Source organism: Stegodyphus dumicola, chromosome 4 (genome assembly GCF_044657685.1).
Source record: "Stegodyphus dumicola isolate Sdum_Otavi_A_Nest chromosome 4, ASM4465768v1".
Classification (NCBI taxonomy): domain Eukaryota; kingdom Metazoa; phylum Arthropoda; class Arachnida; order Araneae; family Eresidae; genus Stegodyphus; species Stegodyphus dumicola.
The window spans coordinates 154,375,248-154,391,526 of record NC_140771.1 but is presented as its reverse complement, the minus strand read 5'-3'; the positions used below and the strand labels follow the sequence as shown (position 1 = coordinate 154,391,526).

The 16,279-nt window shown below is 33.9% G+C and overlaps 1 protein-coding gene across 1 annotated transcript in view; it reads left to right on the top strand.

The window, feature by feature from the left end:
* The window catches only part of LOC118197938 (eukaryotic initiation factor 4A-I-like), a 72,440-nt gene that overhangs the window by 25,041 nt on the left and 31,120 nt on the right, over positions 1-16,279 (top strand). Inside the window, exons 4-6 of the mRNA XM_085815622.1 lie at positions 2,241-2,380; positions 8,046-8,211; positions 8,326-8,435. Of these exons, the coding sequence (XP_085671748.1) occupies positions 2,241-2,380; positions 8,046-8,211; positions 8,326-8,435 (416 nt within the window). The remainder of the gene's footprint in view (positions 1-2,240; positions 2,381-8,045; positions 8,212-8,325; positions 8,436-16,279) is intronic.

The window sequence follows — 16,279 nt, the reverse complement described above, 5'->3', positions numbered from 1 at the left end:
AATTTCGCCCCTTGCCGCAGAGAAATATCCCTTTAATAGGGAAAAACCCAACAAAGAAAGACTCTTGATTCCTTCATATGTATGTAATCATATATACATATGTTATAGGTTATTTTTGTTAATATGAAAGAAGTAATAAATGGCACAGGGGGAAAAAGGTGGCATAGCAGATTATTTAAATTAATTAGCATTATTATGGAATGGAAAAACCAGCATTAGTAATTTCTAAGAACCAGTATATCTTCAGCAAGATCTTCTTTGATAAACTTAAGAACAGGAAGAGCTGTTGCTGTTAGGGCTACTACTTTTAACTTTTCAGGATAGATTTGTTTGTTCTAAAAAATTGTCTTGCAAGAACGATCATATTCCTCTATTTCTTCAAGTCGAAATCTTATTTGTGTTTTTAATTTTTATATCTAAAGTCTCTTGGTTCTCATTTCATTTGCTTTGCTTAGCCTTTTTCAGTATTATCCAAATATTTCTCAAAATTGAATTTATCGATGGAAGAAGATGATAGAGATTTAGTTGCAGTGTTTGCAGGCTGTCTTAATTTGATACACTAGTTGTTCTGAGAATAATTTCATTATTAGTAAAAATTCATAGATGGCTTTCTTTGCCTTTTTAATTTGTTTGTTATTCAACAAAGTTCTGTGTTTTGGATCTACATATATTGAACCGAGCAAGATCTCACTGTCTAGCAGTTTAGTTTCTCTTTTCTTCATTGAGGAAATGATTCCTTCTGTAATAAGGTATCCCATTTTAGAAAGAACAAACATTACATTTTTCCATTCTCACAGAAACAAGCCTCGTGTTAATTCTTCAGATTGTAGATTTTTTGTGGCTATATATGGTGTAGAAAGAAGAGTTTCCAATTCTGCAAGATCATTCCACATTCTTTCTGGTAGTAAAACATAAGGGTTATCTGATCAATAATTGCTCCTTTTCTTACTTGCCTAAGAATGGCATGACTTTTGAGAGTCATTGCTGCTTGCCTAAAATTAACGAGATTTGTAGCATTTTGCAGCAATGGGTTTTTTTGTGAATTATGCTACAATAATGCCATCTATGAGCTGAAGAAGTAACTAAATGAATCAGTTTAATGAATAATGGTAGATATTGCATCCATCCTCCTCCCTTATATTTATTAATATGTCAATCAAATATAAAATAACAAAATATTAGTATAGTCCATAAAAAATAATAACTCCGTAATTTTTTTTTTCCAATTTACTTTAATTTCATTTCAAATTGAAACTGTCCCCCAAAACCGAGTCTTGAGTCAATGTGTTTTTAGTGACTAGCTCCAACCGACTTCTTTTACCCAAAAAGTCTGCCTGACTCCACAGCTCTGGGTACATGTCATTCTGTCATATCTGAATGTAAGATAACTCATTTGTTTTAAGATTCAGTGGTTTTGAATGAATGTGCTTCATTTTTAAGAAATCAAGAAAAATATTTCAAAAAAATCTTTTTTCTGGCACCTTAAACATATTACAGTATATCCTGTTTGTTGGTGATAGTCCAAAACTACAGTGGATACATGAATTTTCAGTTAATTGTGAATGTTGCATAAAATGGGCTAATTTATATGACACACATTCAAATATGAGGAAATTAACTCATTATTGAGTTGATAGTTAGCACAAAGAAACAAGAATTTAATCATTGGTTGAAGTTCTGTTGAGCTTGCCCAACAATGTCAAAACATTTTTATGATGGTGAATGCAGTAGAAGGTTTGTGCTTAGGTAAAAGAGGAGAGCTGATATTCATAACACGGTTTTCTGTGCCTCCAGCAGGAATAGTGGAAGTTGTATAATCAGTGATTTCCCATTTTTATGGTAAGTTCCCTTTCCCAGTGCAATTAATCAGTGTTTTGTGTTTCTTATGAAGTTAGTAGGTATGTGCGTATAGATAGATGCTAACAAGTACTGTGCGGAAGGAAGTATTAAATATTCAATTATAGTTTTAATTTTGTTACTTTTAATTTTTTTTTTTGGAGAAAATAAGCAGCATTCTTTCCCAGTTTGTATTTTCAAAATGTAGCAGGAAATAAACATGTCATTGAATCTCACCTTTTGTGTGATAGTCTGAGATCAGTATCCCTTAAGTATGATTTAATTATTAATATCTAAATGTCAGAGTAGAAATATTCATTAATTTTATTATTAGGAACTTTTTTGTAACTTATATAAACTGCAATTTTTTCAGTCTCTGTTCTATATCAAAGATTCAATTTCAGGTCTTGATGTTATTGCTCAAGCCCAGTCTGGTACTGGAAAAACAGCAACTTTCTCCATAGCTATTTTACAACAAATGGATACTGGGGTACGAGAGTGTCAAGCTTTAATTCTTGCTCCAACTAGAGAATTGGCACAACAGGTTTATTTATTTTTTAATCTAAAGCTGAATATATATATATGTGTGTGTGTGTGTGTGTTTAAAAGTTTGGGTGATTTGCAAATAATTTAATAGCATTGAAAATCAATGTAAAAAAAAGTAAAATCTGCTTTTTATATTACTAAACAAATAGTGTTTTGAAAATGTTTTTGTATTATGAATTTTTATGTCTTACTGTTGCTGGAAAAAGCAGGCCTCATAAAAATGATCTGATGAAAAACTGCATTTTATTTTGAATTTATTTGTTTATTTAATAAGTTCAGAGTTATATTATTCTGTCTTCCTGTTATCATATTTATTCTATAACAAAATAAACAGTTCTTTTCAATTCTGGGATTTTACGTTTTGTGAATATTAAGGATTTCTAAATCTAGATAGTAGACTTTTCATAGTTTTTAGTTAAAATATGTCAAGTTTTGGATTATTTTTAATATTTTCAATAAAAATAATTTCAGTTTTTATTGTACTTTTCTTAGTGGCAACCTTCTGGGATGGATACCTATACTCTTTCAGATATTCTATATCTTGAAAAAGTTAACATCAAAATAATGAAATTGCGTGTAAAATTTTATAAATAGCTGCTGATGTGCCTAATTTTTTCCCCTCTCTCCCAGTTTTTTTTACCATACTTTTGCCAACCTCGTTTGTTATATATATTATCTCCGGACTTTCTCTTATACTCTAAAAAAGTGATTTATATATAAGTTAGCAAAATATTTTATTGTTTGAACACAAGATGATTTCTGGTGTCTGAAACCACTTGATATTTCTCTAGATTACCTAGTTTTAAAATGCCATTTCATCAATGGCCAGCTACTGCTATGTGTGTGTGTGAGTAGATGTGTCTGAAAATGTGTTTCAGTTCTCCAGTGACCATCAAGTGCAGCTGCAGGTCATCTGACCATACATCAGCCATTGAGCACAGAGCAAGGTTGAGGCTGTTCTTTGCATTTCTGTTGTTTCTAAACAGTGCGTGTTCTATGTGCTTTGAGTAGTTTATTAAGGGTTGAGTTGAGAAAGAGTGGAATTTAAATGGGCTACTGAAAGGTGTTATGGAATTTTGGAGTGAATTAATTTCTAAAGTAATTAGGCTTTTTGTATTTTAAGTTCTCTATAGCAGTCAAATGTGTGGGGATTTTCAATGTTATGCTGAAACAATGACTAAATTTAGATACATTATTAATGGCAATTTACTTGAATATAAGTTCTAGCAAAAACAAACATTCCTTGGCAATAGATATGAATTAAATTATGCTGCTTCTTCCGTAAAGGTTGCAAAATTTGAATTAAATGAAAATTGGTTAAAGTATTTTTCTATATGAGCATTTTTGTACAATTTTATTTTTTTTATCATTTCTATAAAATGCTAAAAATGATTTTTACATAGTATCTGCTCTTTCAGGTACTTTTTAAAAAGAATTTTCATTTCGGCATATTTTTGTTGTATAAAAATTATCTTTACTCTGGAGAAAATGTTAAGTTTGATGGTTTGATGCTGTTACATGTTTTGAGTTGTCATTTTATGTGAAATTCTGTGGCTGTGTTCTTATTCTTTTTGCAGGAGCTCTGTTTCATATTTACTTTTAATTGTTTTGTTGTATATATCTTTAGTACAGTAGTACCTCGCGATACGATGTGTTCAAGATACAAAGTGGAATATCGCAAATATTCGTGCTCGCGAAACGATGCGTTTTTCGCAATGCGATCCCAATATCTCTTGCCGCTTGAAATTGTTCCTCAATACGTCACTATATTCAAGCTGTTCTGGTATTGGTCGACGTGACGTCATCTTCCTTTCTCTATAAATCCTGTTCTCCTATTGCACGGCATCGTAGGATACCGAGTCCACACAAAGCGTCGATGTGATATCGTTCTCTCCTTCTCGAGACCGCGTGGCGTTCGTACAGTTCATAGAATATTCTTGTGATTGTGTGATCGTAATATTATTTTGTGATAAACTTTATTCGCCATGGGTCCTAAATGTGCTTGTAGTGCTGGTGGTGATAAGGGGAAAAGAAAGTCATCGATAAACATGAAAGTGAAGTTGGAAATTATAAAAAAATACGAAAGTGGCATGCGCATCATGGCTATTGCATAATGCATATGGACGAAACCAATCGACGATTAGTACCATTATAAAGAATAAAGAAGCCAGCAAGCCTGCAAAGGGCATTACCACCTTCTCATATAATAGAACTGCCCTTAATGACGAGATGGAGACTCTTCTTCTTATTTGGATAAAAGAGAAGGAAATTGCTGGTGATACGATAACACAAGCTGCTATATGCCATAAAGCCACTGCGATCTTTAAAGACCTCTCAAAAACCCCGAGGCGAAGGGACATCAACACAAGAGGCCCCAACGTTCAAAGCATCTCATGGGTGGTTTGAACGATTCAAGAAAAGATCGGGGATACATAACGTGGTCAGGCATGGGGAAGCTGCCAGCGCCGATGAAAAAGCAGCGCAAGAATTTATCGAGGCCTTCAAAAGTTAATCCTCAATGAAGGCTACATCCCTCAACAAGTCTTCAACTGTGATGAAACGGGGCTTTTCTGCAAGAAATTGCCCCGTCATACATACATCACAGAAGAAGAAAAGAAAGTTCCTGGACACAAACCCATGAAGGATAGGCTTACTCTTATCCTATGTGCGAATGCCAGTGGGGATAAAACCCCTACTGGTGTATACCACTCAGAAAATCCTGGTGGCTTCAAGACACATAATGTGTCGAAAGATAAGCTCGCCGTCTTTTTGAGTTCCAATGCCAAAGCCTGGGTCACGAGGCTTTTATTTGTTGAGTGGGTTAATTGCTGCTTCGGACCTGCAGTGAAAAAATATTTAGATGAGAATGGTCTTCCTCTAAAATGCCTCCTTGGGCTCGACAATGCCCCTGCTCATCCTCCTGGCCTTGAAGAACAGATACATCCCGACTTCGACTTCATCAAAGTGCTCTCTATCTGCCACCGAACACCACTTCCATCCTCCAGCCTATGGACCAGCAAGTCATTGCTAATTTTAAGAAGCTTTACACGAAGCACCTTTTCAAACGATGCTTCGAAGTGACAGAGAGCACGCAACTCGCACTCCTTGAGTTTTGGAATAGTCACTACGACATTGTCCATTGCTTAAAAATCATAGAAAAGGCATGGGGTTGAGGTCTCAAGGCACACCTTGAACTCAGCATGGAGGGAAACTCTGGGCAGCCGTGGTTGCAGAACGAGACTTTGAGGGTTTCGAAATCCCTACTGAAGAAGAAGCTGTGGATGATCCTGCTCCATTGGAGGAGATTATTTCTCTGTCAAAGTCTTTGGGGCTTGTTATCAATGAGGCTGACATTGACAACCTACTCGACGAGCACAAGGAAGAGCTCAACACTGACGACTTGAAGGCATTGGAGGTGATGCAAATCAGCGATCTTCAAGAGGAACATCATTCGAGTGTTGAGGTGGAGGTGGCACTGACATCTACGGAAATACGGGAAGCCATCAATTGGTTTGAAAACTTAAACAGTTTTATTGAAAAAATGCGTACAGCTCGTGCAATGGACAATGTGAATGACGTTTGTATGAGTCATTTTCGAAACATTTTGAGGAGTTGTCAGAAACAGGCTCTTTAGATAGATATTTTTCGAAGAGAAGTGCCCCAGAAAGTGAAGAAGCGAGTGTTTCTAGTAAGAAGACTAGAAAGGAAAGTCAAGACGATAATGTATCACCTCAAATTTAAGTTCAGTTAGTTTAAAAAAAAAGAAAAGCAAAAAAATTACAAAAGAAAAATTTTAAAAAAAATTGATTTTAAGTTTTCATTACTGTGTCTAAGTTTTATAAGCACTGTGCGCAATTTATCAGTCTCGTAATAAAAACTATCCCTCGCTGACTGTACAGTACTTTACGGTAAGTGAAATTAATTTTTCTTTTTATTTATTTATAAGGTTATTTTAATTTATAAATGTGGTATAAATGTTTGTGTGTATGTGGTACTTAATATACTATTTTGTGACTAATTATTATTACGTATAGACGATTTTGGTGTTTATATATGGGGCGTTGCACGAATTAATTAAATTACATAAGGTTACATTGTTCATTATACTATTTTTTTACGATACGATCCTGGTCCAGGAACGGATTAAGATCGTATCGCGAGGTACCACTGTATAGATGTTAGATTCTTTTTCATAATATTTTATATTACTACCATTTAATCAAATACTGGAAAATTACTCGATCTGGAGGATGTGTGTTAATCTAAGAATATCTTGAATCATGTGGATGACAAAATGGAAGTTTTATCTGTGGGAATTAAAACTTTAAATTAAAAATTAAGCAAATTGAAATATTTATACAAATGTTCAATTGTTTCTTTTTTTTGTTGTTTTTCACAATGCTATATCAAGTTATAGATTAACAAACACATTTTTTGTTTGTGTATATTATACACTGACTACCAATAAGCATTTGGACACCTGTGATAGAAAAGAAAAACTAACTTTATTCAAAATCAATAGTTGGTAGAGCCTCCATGAGAGGTAATTACAGCCTGGACCCTCCGGGGCATACTTTCCACAAGTCTTTGTATGACAGCTAGTGGTATTTTCTTCCACTTGGCTTGGAGAAGACATAGAAGTTCCTTCACTGATTTTGCACGGGTAGTGCACCCCTGAATTCGGCGATGCAACTCGTCCCAGAGGTTCTCGATAAAGTTCAGGTCTGGACTCTGGGCAGACCAGTTCATTCGATAAACTCCATTGACACCATACCAACCCTTGTTTAACGTCGAAACATGACAACTGGCATTGTTGTCCTGAAAGTAACAGGGGTCCAACCCGTAAAACTGCCAGGACATAGGAAGCACATTGTCATCCAGAATAGTGCAGTAAGCATCGGAGGCAGGAGACGTTCTCCAGGTAGATGCCAGACCCTGCCATCCGAACAGTAAAAGGTGAACCTTGACTCGTCACTCCAAAGAACCCGTTTCAACTGATCTACAGTCCAATTTCGATGTGCTTTGCACCACATTAATCGAGCAGTGCGGTTGGACTTTGTGATTAAAGGCTTATGGGCAGCAGCACGACCATGAAAACCAAGCAGATGTGTTTCCTTACGGATGGTATTCATTGAAACAGTACTCCCGGATGGCTGTTGAAACTCCTCGCGGATGAGGGCCATCGGTTGGGTGCAGTTCTTCCGAATTTCTCTGGACAGCACTCGTCGGTCTATCTCCCACTTTCGTTGGTCTGCCGACTCGGGGCACATTCCGACAACCACCGCTAACCTTTCACTTCTTAATCACATAGGCCACTGTCAATTTTGAGTACTTCAGATTGCTAGATATGTCCCTTAAGGATCTGCCACATTTGTGATACCCTTACATACAGTACCTTTCTCGAAATCAGAGAGCTCCTAACTGCGAGGCATCTTGCATGCGACTAAAGCCGATGCTGTTTCCTACATGATATATACCAGCGGAGTCCGTGACCTACCTTAGGACTGCAGATATCGTCATTTGCATAGGTGTCCAAATACTTATTGGTAGTCGGTGTATATACATATCTGATTAAGTTTTGCATATTTTTAAGTGCACGCACATATATAGCTCTATTATAAATTCAAATGTGTATGTTTAATTTTTAAAAACTTTCTTTTTAGATTCAAAAAGTAGTTATTGCATTAGGTGACTACATGGGAGCACAGTGTCATGCTTGCATTGGTGGAACTAATGTCAGAGAAGACATACGGAAACTTGAAATGGGTGTTCATGTAGTTGTTGGTACTCCAGGGAGAGTATTTGATATGATTAACAGAAAAGCTCTTAGTATATATATATATATATATATATTTTTTTTTTTTTTTTGTGAAAAATTTTTTTGGTGATTTTTAATACTATTCATCATAAAACTTTTCTAACATATATTTTTATTTTTTTTAGGAACCGACCATATACGAATATTTGTTTTAGATGAAGCTGATGAAATGTTGTCTCGAGGTTTTAAGGATCAAATTTATGATGTATTTAAGACACTTAATTCTAGTACTCAGGTAACTACTATTCAATATTAGCTTAACTCTCATAAAGGGAATTTAAGATGCTTTGTAATATAGATTTAGAAATATTTTTTAGTAAGTAAGGGACAACTTGGCACTAAACATAGATGTTTCTGGAAAATCTAAGGATAAGTATGGCAACACTAATGATATATTCATAGCTTAATTAAAAGAATAGTTATTCTATTAAACTAATACTAAAATTCACAGGTAAAATGAGTAATTATTCTAGTCTGCAGTTGTACATTCGTTGTTGTAATTTGTAGAATTTTAACAGCTCTTGACATTAAAAGTAAACCAAAAGGGTATAAAAAAAATAATATGCAGTATTTCAGACTATCATCCAATACAATTGTATCACATTTTTTGTCTTTCTGTATGGGTATCTTCACAAAATTGATTATAACCATCATTTGGCAGTTGCAAAATCATGTAATCCGTACTTTATCTTTTTTAAGATCACGGGGTCTAAGATCCTTAATTTCAGCCTTAATAAATCTATTATTTCAGCCAAGTCGGCAGAAGGCCCTTAATCATCCGAAATTTTTTTTTTTTTTTTTTTAATGACTGCCATATTCAGTGTGGATTACCATTTCGGGGGAATATTTTTTGTTATACGCAAACTAATATGTATAAGCGATGCAATACCCAAGTTTCTAGGCAAGAAGTTAAGCATTTTGAAGTTATTTCTTTTTTGCTTATGAAGTCCTCTTAACTATTACTCCCATTTGGAGATTTAAAATAATAATAAATGAAAAGTATTTTTAAGAAATAACATTAAAATAAAATATTTTTCATTGTTATATTATAAAATGATATTACCTTCCATTTTGACGACTTATTAGAATATTTTGGATTTGAAAAATAAATGCTATAAAGCACAGTTTCTGAAACACTTCCTAGCAAAAATAAAATTACTCTTGTAATTAGTTTAAAATGTCTTCGTGGTATCAAGATGTAATGGATGTATTTTACATGAAGTTTGTGATCAATATCTTTCTTTTTGGAAGAACAAGAGAAAGCTTTATTATTTGAATTTTCTACTTATCTTAGAAGTCTTTCTCTTAACATGTTTATCTTCCTTTTATTTTGTCTTCTTTTCACTAGACACGAGCATGGAAAGTATTAAAAAAAATTCTTATCACATTAGCAAAAGAAATTGAAAACTGAAAATTAAAAAGGTACATACGCAAGCTTGGTTCTAGGCATTTTTCCACCTGATGTAATCTGTGGGTCCTAAATTCTAGAAATTCTGCCACACTGGCTCTGATACAGGCCCTGACCATATATCATATTTATTTTCAATGTTCATCTTCTTACTAAAAATATATAATTAGCAGTTTCTTCTGTAGATTCTAAGTAATTAAAGTTTTTTTAGAATAACAGAAATCTTTAAATCTAAGAATTCTAAAATGAAGAAAAAACTTATTGAGGAAGAAATAATATGTAAAGAGAAGTAAATCTTCAAAGGAATATTGTTGTCACATTGGCAAGTTAGTAGTTGAAGCAGAAAGTTGTAGGAACATTGGTTTGCTTACTGAAACATATTTGTTGTTAGCTAAGATGTGTAGGGAAAAGGATACTGATGTAAGCCATTCATTATGTTTGAGAATGTTTCAAGTAAAAGAGACATGTAAATATTTATGTGTTGTTGCTACAAAACATAAATGGTATGTAGCTTTTAATGTATAATTATCCTAATATCCTTTAAGAATCAGTATCATAAATTTAATGCTTTTTAACAACTATTTTAAAAATTGAAATTTAATAGTGTCTAAATAAATCTATAAAACTAAGGTTATCTAACTACCTAATTTAATTATTTGTAACTAGTTGCTTACCCTTAAAAGTTATCTCTGAATGTTGAAGTAAGTTATTGTTTGTCATCAATCTTTACTGTGGTCACAAGATACGATATGAAACTTGTTCCTCACTGCTTGTTATGCAAAACAACTTACACTTCTGTTGCTTTAGTGTATTGAAACTTAAACTACATCGGCTAGGTTTATAACTGCGACAACTGTACTCAAAGCTACAACACTAATTACCTCAGACAGAGCATAATTAACTTTTAACATGTTTTTTGTTCAACAGGTCTCTAAGAATCGGTGGCAACAGCCATACTTCTGGAACATAATTTAATTATTAGTCCAAAGGGACTTCAGTCCCGAAGGACTATTGCTTTCGTTTTGGCATTTTGCGGACTCATAAACGTTGGTTCACTTTTCAAACTGTTGCCACAAAATGTTAGAAGAAAAATCTGCATAAATGATTGTCTATTTCTCGCATTGTGATAAAACGATGGTACATAGAGCCATCGAATTTTGAATGACGAAATCCTACTGCGAATATGGGCATCTGAAATCCCAAATTTGGAATTTGTTTTATTATAGATTTTATATTTTGTAAAACTTTAACGAATTTTTGATTTACAAACTCAATGCTTTAAAAGCGAGAAATGGCAACGTTATATAGGAAAAAAATACTTTTATCTCCAGCTCGCGAGACTGTGTATATCGAAAATTCTAAAGATATGCTTAATTTAACATTATTTTGCGATATTGCTCTTGAACTGAATTTTATGGTTTAATTGCAAAGAACATGATATTTAATAAATAAAGGTAACACTCAAAACGTTAAAAAAACGCCCCTTTGGACGTAATTTAAAATCTGAAAAAATTTCAGTTTTTTTTTTTTTTTTTTTTTTTTTTTGGTAAATTATAGCTAGATGGGAAATCAGTTTTAAAGAATATTTTATTAGGCAGATAAATATGAGATACTAAATGTTATTCTAGATAAATTCTTGAGCTGTGGGTTCTTCCTAAAAGTACCACATATACTGTATTGTTGTTATAGAAGCAACAGTCTCGCAGCAGAAGTGAAGGAAAAATTTTCAGATCCCTGTGGGGAAGGAATGGTAATTATTGCCAGTATCTCAGTTGGGCTGATACATTTGAAAAATAATTCGAAGTAATAACTTTAAATATCTTAAGACTAGTCTGTTCATTGTGGTTTAATAGTCAGTGTGTGATGATTGAATCTTAATATTATTCCAAATAATTTCTAGAACTTTCAGTCTTCCTAAAAGCATCACTTCTGTTTAAATTATTGTTGTGGGTGACAAATGTTAAAATGGTGCAATAATCTCAGTTGGACTAATAAATTTGTAGGATAAGTTAGTAGACCAAACAATGTGTTGTGAATTGGCCTCTCTTTGATTAATGATCGGAAATTTACTGATTGCTTGTTAAGTTAGTGACAAAGTGTTTTTATATTTAGATTTGTATAAGTAATGTAGAATGCTGAGTTTTGAGCTCGGCCTGTCAGATACAATTATGCTGCTATGTGCTTTTCGGGCTGTTTGAAAAAGCTATATTATAAAGAATTTTAGTATCAATTATTCGTGATAAGACTTGAGTTTTCTAAGAAGCTTTGAGAACTGCTGTGAAATCAGCATTCTAATAAATTATATAGGAGTTTCACGAGTGTAAATTTAACATTTCGGAAATGAACCAGTAATAAAAACTAAAGCTTCTGTTATCAAGAGCCTGTTTGTAATATAGCATTATGACATTTATATTTAATCTTATTAATCCAAATAATTAGCAGAACATTTAAAAAATAATTTCAAGAAACAGTAATACATTATTAATATCGTGTACTAGTCTGCCTTCAATGATGGTTAGTCTGTGATTTTGAGTCTTAACATTATACCAAATAATTTGTAGAAATTTGAATTCCTAAAAGCACTGCATCAGTTTAAATTATTGTTGTGGAAGTAAAGTAATTCAAATCCATGTGGGTGAGACATGGTAAAATGTTGCTATGATCTCAATTGAACTGATATATTTTTAAGATAAAGTCTAGAGATGTGTTGTGAATTGGCCTTTCTTTATTTAAGAAATGGTTGTTATTTAACTTAATGCTTGATAAATTGGCAGTATAATAATATGTTCTACTCTCTTGAATGTATAATGGTTAGTGTGTGATATCAAGTCCAAATTTCAAATAATTTCTAGAAATTTGAGTCTTCCTAAAAGCACCACATCAGTTTAAATTATTGTTGTGGACGTCGCAATGGAAGTAAAGTATTTCAAATCCATGAAGGTGAGAAATGGTAAAATGTTGCCATGATCTCAATTGGACTGATACATTTTTAAGATAAAGTCTGGGGAAGTATTGTGAACTGGCCTTTCTTTATTTAAGTAATGATTGGTATTTAACTTAATTCTTGATAAATAGGCAGTATCTGTCATGTTCTAGTCTGCCTTGGATGATATAATGTGTTAGTTGGTGATATTGGGTCTTGACATAATTTCTAGGAATTTGAGTCTTCCTAAAAGCACCACATGAGTTTAAATTAATTTTGTGGACGTTGCAATAGGGTGGGTACATTAATTTAATAAAACCAGCAGTGTGTTGTGAACTGGCTCTCTTGATATAAGCAATGATTAGTACTTAGAGACTTTTATTTATAAAGCAGTGGAGCAGCGGTAAGGGTAGGTTGTCTGTCGACGTTGCTCTTTGCCACCTGCGTGTTCTACCCGTACTTGGATGACGTGTTTTCCCGCCTCGCTGTTGGAGATTGTCTGCGTTTACGCTTTGTGGTTGCTTATTTTGTGCCACTGATCGCTCATCACTGAATTGTTGGATTTTGATCCTTCGATTTTTTACTGTTTTGGATTGTTACTCTTTTGCTTTGACTATCAGTGCTGAAGTCAAGGGCCTTGTGAAGTTCCGGCTCATCCAGAACACCTTCGTGTGGGTCTGGTTCCGGAGCGCCGGACTCCATTAATTTGCTTATGAATGATGGAACCATTTTTGAAAATTTTTGCGGCTACCGTTGAGGAGCTGAGAATTAAAGAAAACAAAATGGAAATCTTTCTATCAAAGAAGACAAAGAATTTGATCTACTTCAAAAAGGGTATGATGCCTTAATTACTACTCACAAAGAAATTGAAGAGTCATTAGAACATCAAGAAGAAACTCCTTCTACACCTACAGAAAGTGAATTGAAAATTGTCAAAAGAAAACGTATGAAAGGCTCACCTAATAAGCCAAATAAAGACAATTCAAATGAAATTCCTTTCGAACAAGAAACGGATAGCTCAAGTAACGAAACTGAACAAAAACCCAAAGGAGATCGTAGTGTGGGTAAAAGGAAAAAGGGTCATTTTCGTCCCATTAATCCTTCTCAGCTCAAACCAGTTGTTACTCCTTCCATTAATAGTCAAGAATCAATGGACACTAGTTCTATTGTTCCAAATGAATCTCAGATAAATGAAGAAATACAAAACGATCAAAACAAAAAAGGCAAAGCGCCACCTGCTATTTATATAAATGATAAAAAATTTGATTGGAAAGAACTAAAAGCATTATTTGCAGAACATAAATTATTAGACAAATTTGATTACACTGGTTACATTCAAAAAGAAGGCTTTAAAATTAAAGTCTCTCATGTCAACATTCATAGAGAAATGACAAGTATTCTGAACAAAAAGGAAATTAAATATCACTCCTTTCTCTTATCTGATGAGAAGAATCATAAAGTGGTCTTCCGTCATCTTACAATGGACACAGATCCTGATGAAATCAAAGAACTTTTAAGCAAAAATTACCAAGTTATAAGTGTTAGTCAACTCTCTCGTAGATTTAAAGGAGAAGTTAAAAAATGTCCACTTTCTCTTATCGCTCTGAAGAAAAATGAAAAATCTAAAGAAACCAAAATTTGTGGATTACATATCAAAGTCGAACCACATAAAGGACGCTCTGGCCCGCTCCAGTGCTTCCGATGTCAAGGATTTCACCATTCACAAGCTGCTTGCCACAATGACTTTAGATGTGTTAAATGTGGTGATAACTATGACTCAAGAACCTGTCAAACAGACAAGAATGCACCTGCTAAATGTGCAAATTGTGGTCTAGACCACACAGCTTCATTTAAAAGTTGTGAAAAGTTTCCGAAGCAAGCTAAAAAAGAACAAATCAAATCATATGCTGATAGGTTTATTATGAATAAGTCTTTTGCTGAAGCCATCAAAACTAATAACAATCCTTCTCCAAATCTTATTGCAGAAGCAAAAAAGATATTTGATGACCTTAATACTCTAGTCACCTTCCTGAAAAACTCAGGAATAAAACTCCTTGCGCAAAACATCCGTCAAAATGCCACTAATACTGTATCAGATGAAACTAATTCTGACCAGCATATTCAATAAGTCAGATTCGCTTAAACTTTGCTATTGGAATGCTGCTGGCATTGTTAACAAAATTGATGAACTTTCAGACTTTTTTATAGAATATAACATAGATATTGGCATGATCTCTGAAACACATGTTCTTCCTGCCGATAAACTGTATATTGCTAATTATCGCACCTACAGAGGTGATAGACTTTTACAAAGAAGAGGAGGAGCTGCAATTTTTGTTATAAACTCTCTGCAATCCTGTCTTGTCTCGACAAACTCTGCTTCTGGATTCGAAAATGTGACTGTTGCTGTTATACTCCCACAATTTGGTACCATCCATTTTACAGCTATTTATAATCCACCACGAAATCGTCTTTCTGAAAATATATTAAAAAACTTACTTCTGAAAATCAGCAAGTTATTATTGCCGGAGACATGAATGCTAAGCACCTGGAATGGGGATGTCGTCGTTCTAACACCAATGGATGTATTATGCATAATTTTATCTGCAATCATCCTGTTGCATTACATGTACCTTCTGAAGCCACTTATCGTCCTGCCTCTCCAAATCTCTTGGACATCTTGGATATTATCCTTACAAATACTTCTATCCCTATTTCCTTGGAAGTCAAGGCAGAACTTGCATCTGATCATGTACCTGTCATTGCTTCTCTTGGTGTTTCTAAAGAAGACCCTCCTATTACCAGAAATAATACTGACTGGATTACTTTTCACAATATCTTAATCAAACATCCTCCTATTTTCAGTTCACTTTCTGCCAAACAGGATATCGATCTTGCTATTCAAATCTTCACTGACAGTATACTGAAAGCTTTCAGAGATGCTACAGTTACCATTCAATTAACTAACAATAATATTCGACTTCCTCGCAGTATCAGACATTATGAAAGAAAGAAACCGATTGCTGAAGCTTTGGCACCGTAACTGGGACCCTGCCCTTAAAAGAGAAATCAATATTTTTAATAGAAGAATCAAGAAGCTTATCACTGATTTTAAAAAGGAAACGGGAGATTTTATATCTAAACTTAATATTAATGATGGTTCTTTGTGGAAATATCTTCAAAATCTTAAAAGAAGGAGTATTAACAATAGACCTATTCATACGGATATTAAAATTGCCTACTCACTTAAAGATAAAGTTGATATTTTCGCTGAATACCTGGAAAAGCAGTTTATTCCTAATATGGAGCCCATGAATCAGAACTTTAAAGATGTTCTGGAAAACTATGTGTATTCCTGGCTTCATTCTTCTTCGGCTCATAATATCCCAAGGCTTACTTCTCCTATGGAAATTACTAATATTATTAAATATCTCAACATCTAAAAAGCTCCTGGACGTGATCAAATTACTAATAAAATGCTTCGTAACTTACCCAGAAATCTTATCAGTAAATTCGCTAGTATTCTCAACGCTTGTCTTACTCTCGACTATTTCCCTGATCCTTGGAAGCAAGCCAAGATCTTTCTTCTTCCCAAACTGGGTAAAGATGTGACCAAGCCTGATGGCTATCGTCTAATCAGTTTGTTATCCAGCATTGGTAAAAGACTTATTCTCACTAGATTGGAACCTTTTCTTCACTTGCTACCTAATGATCAGTACGGATTCAGAAAAAACCTCAGTACTACCCG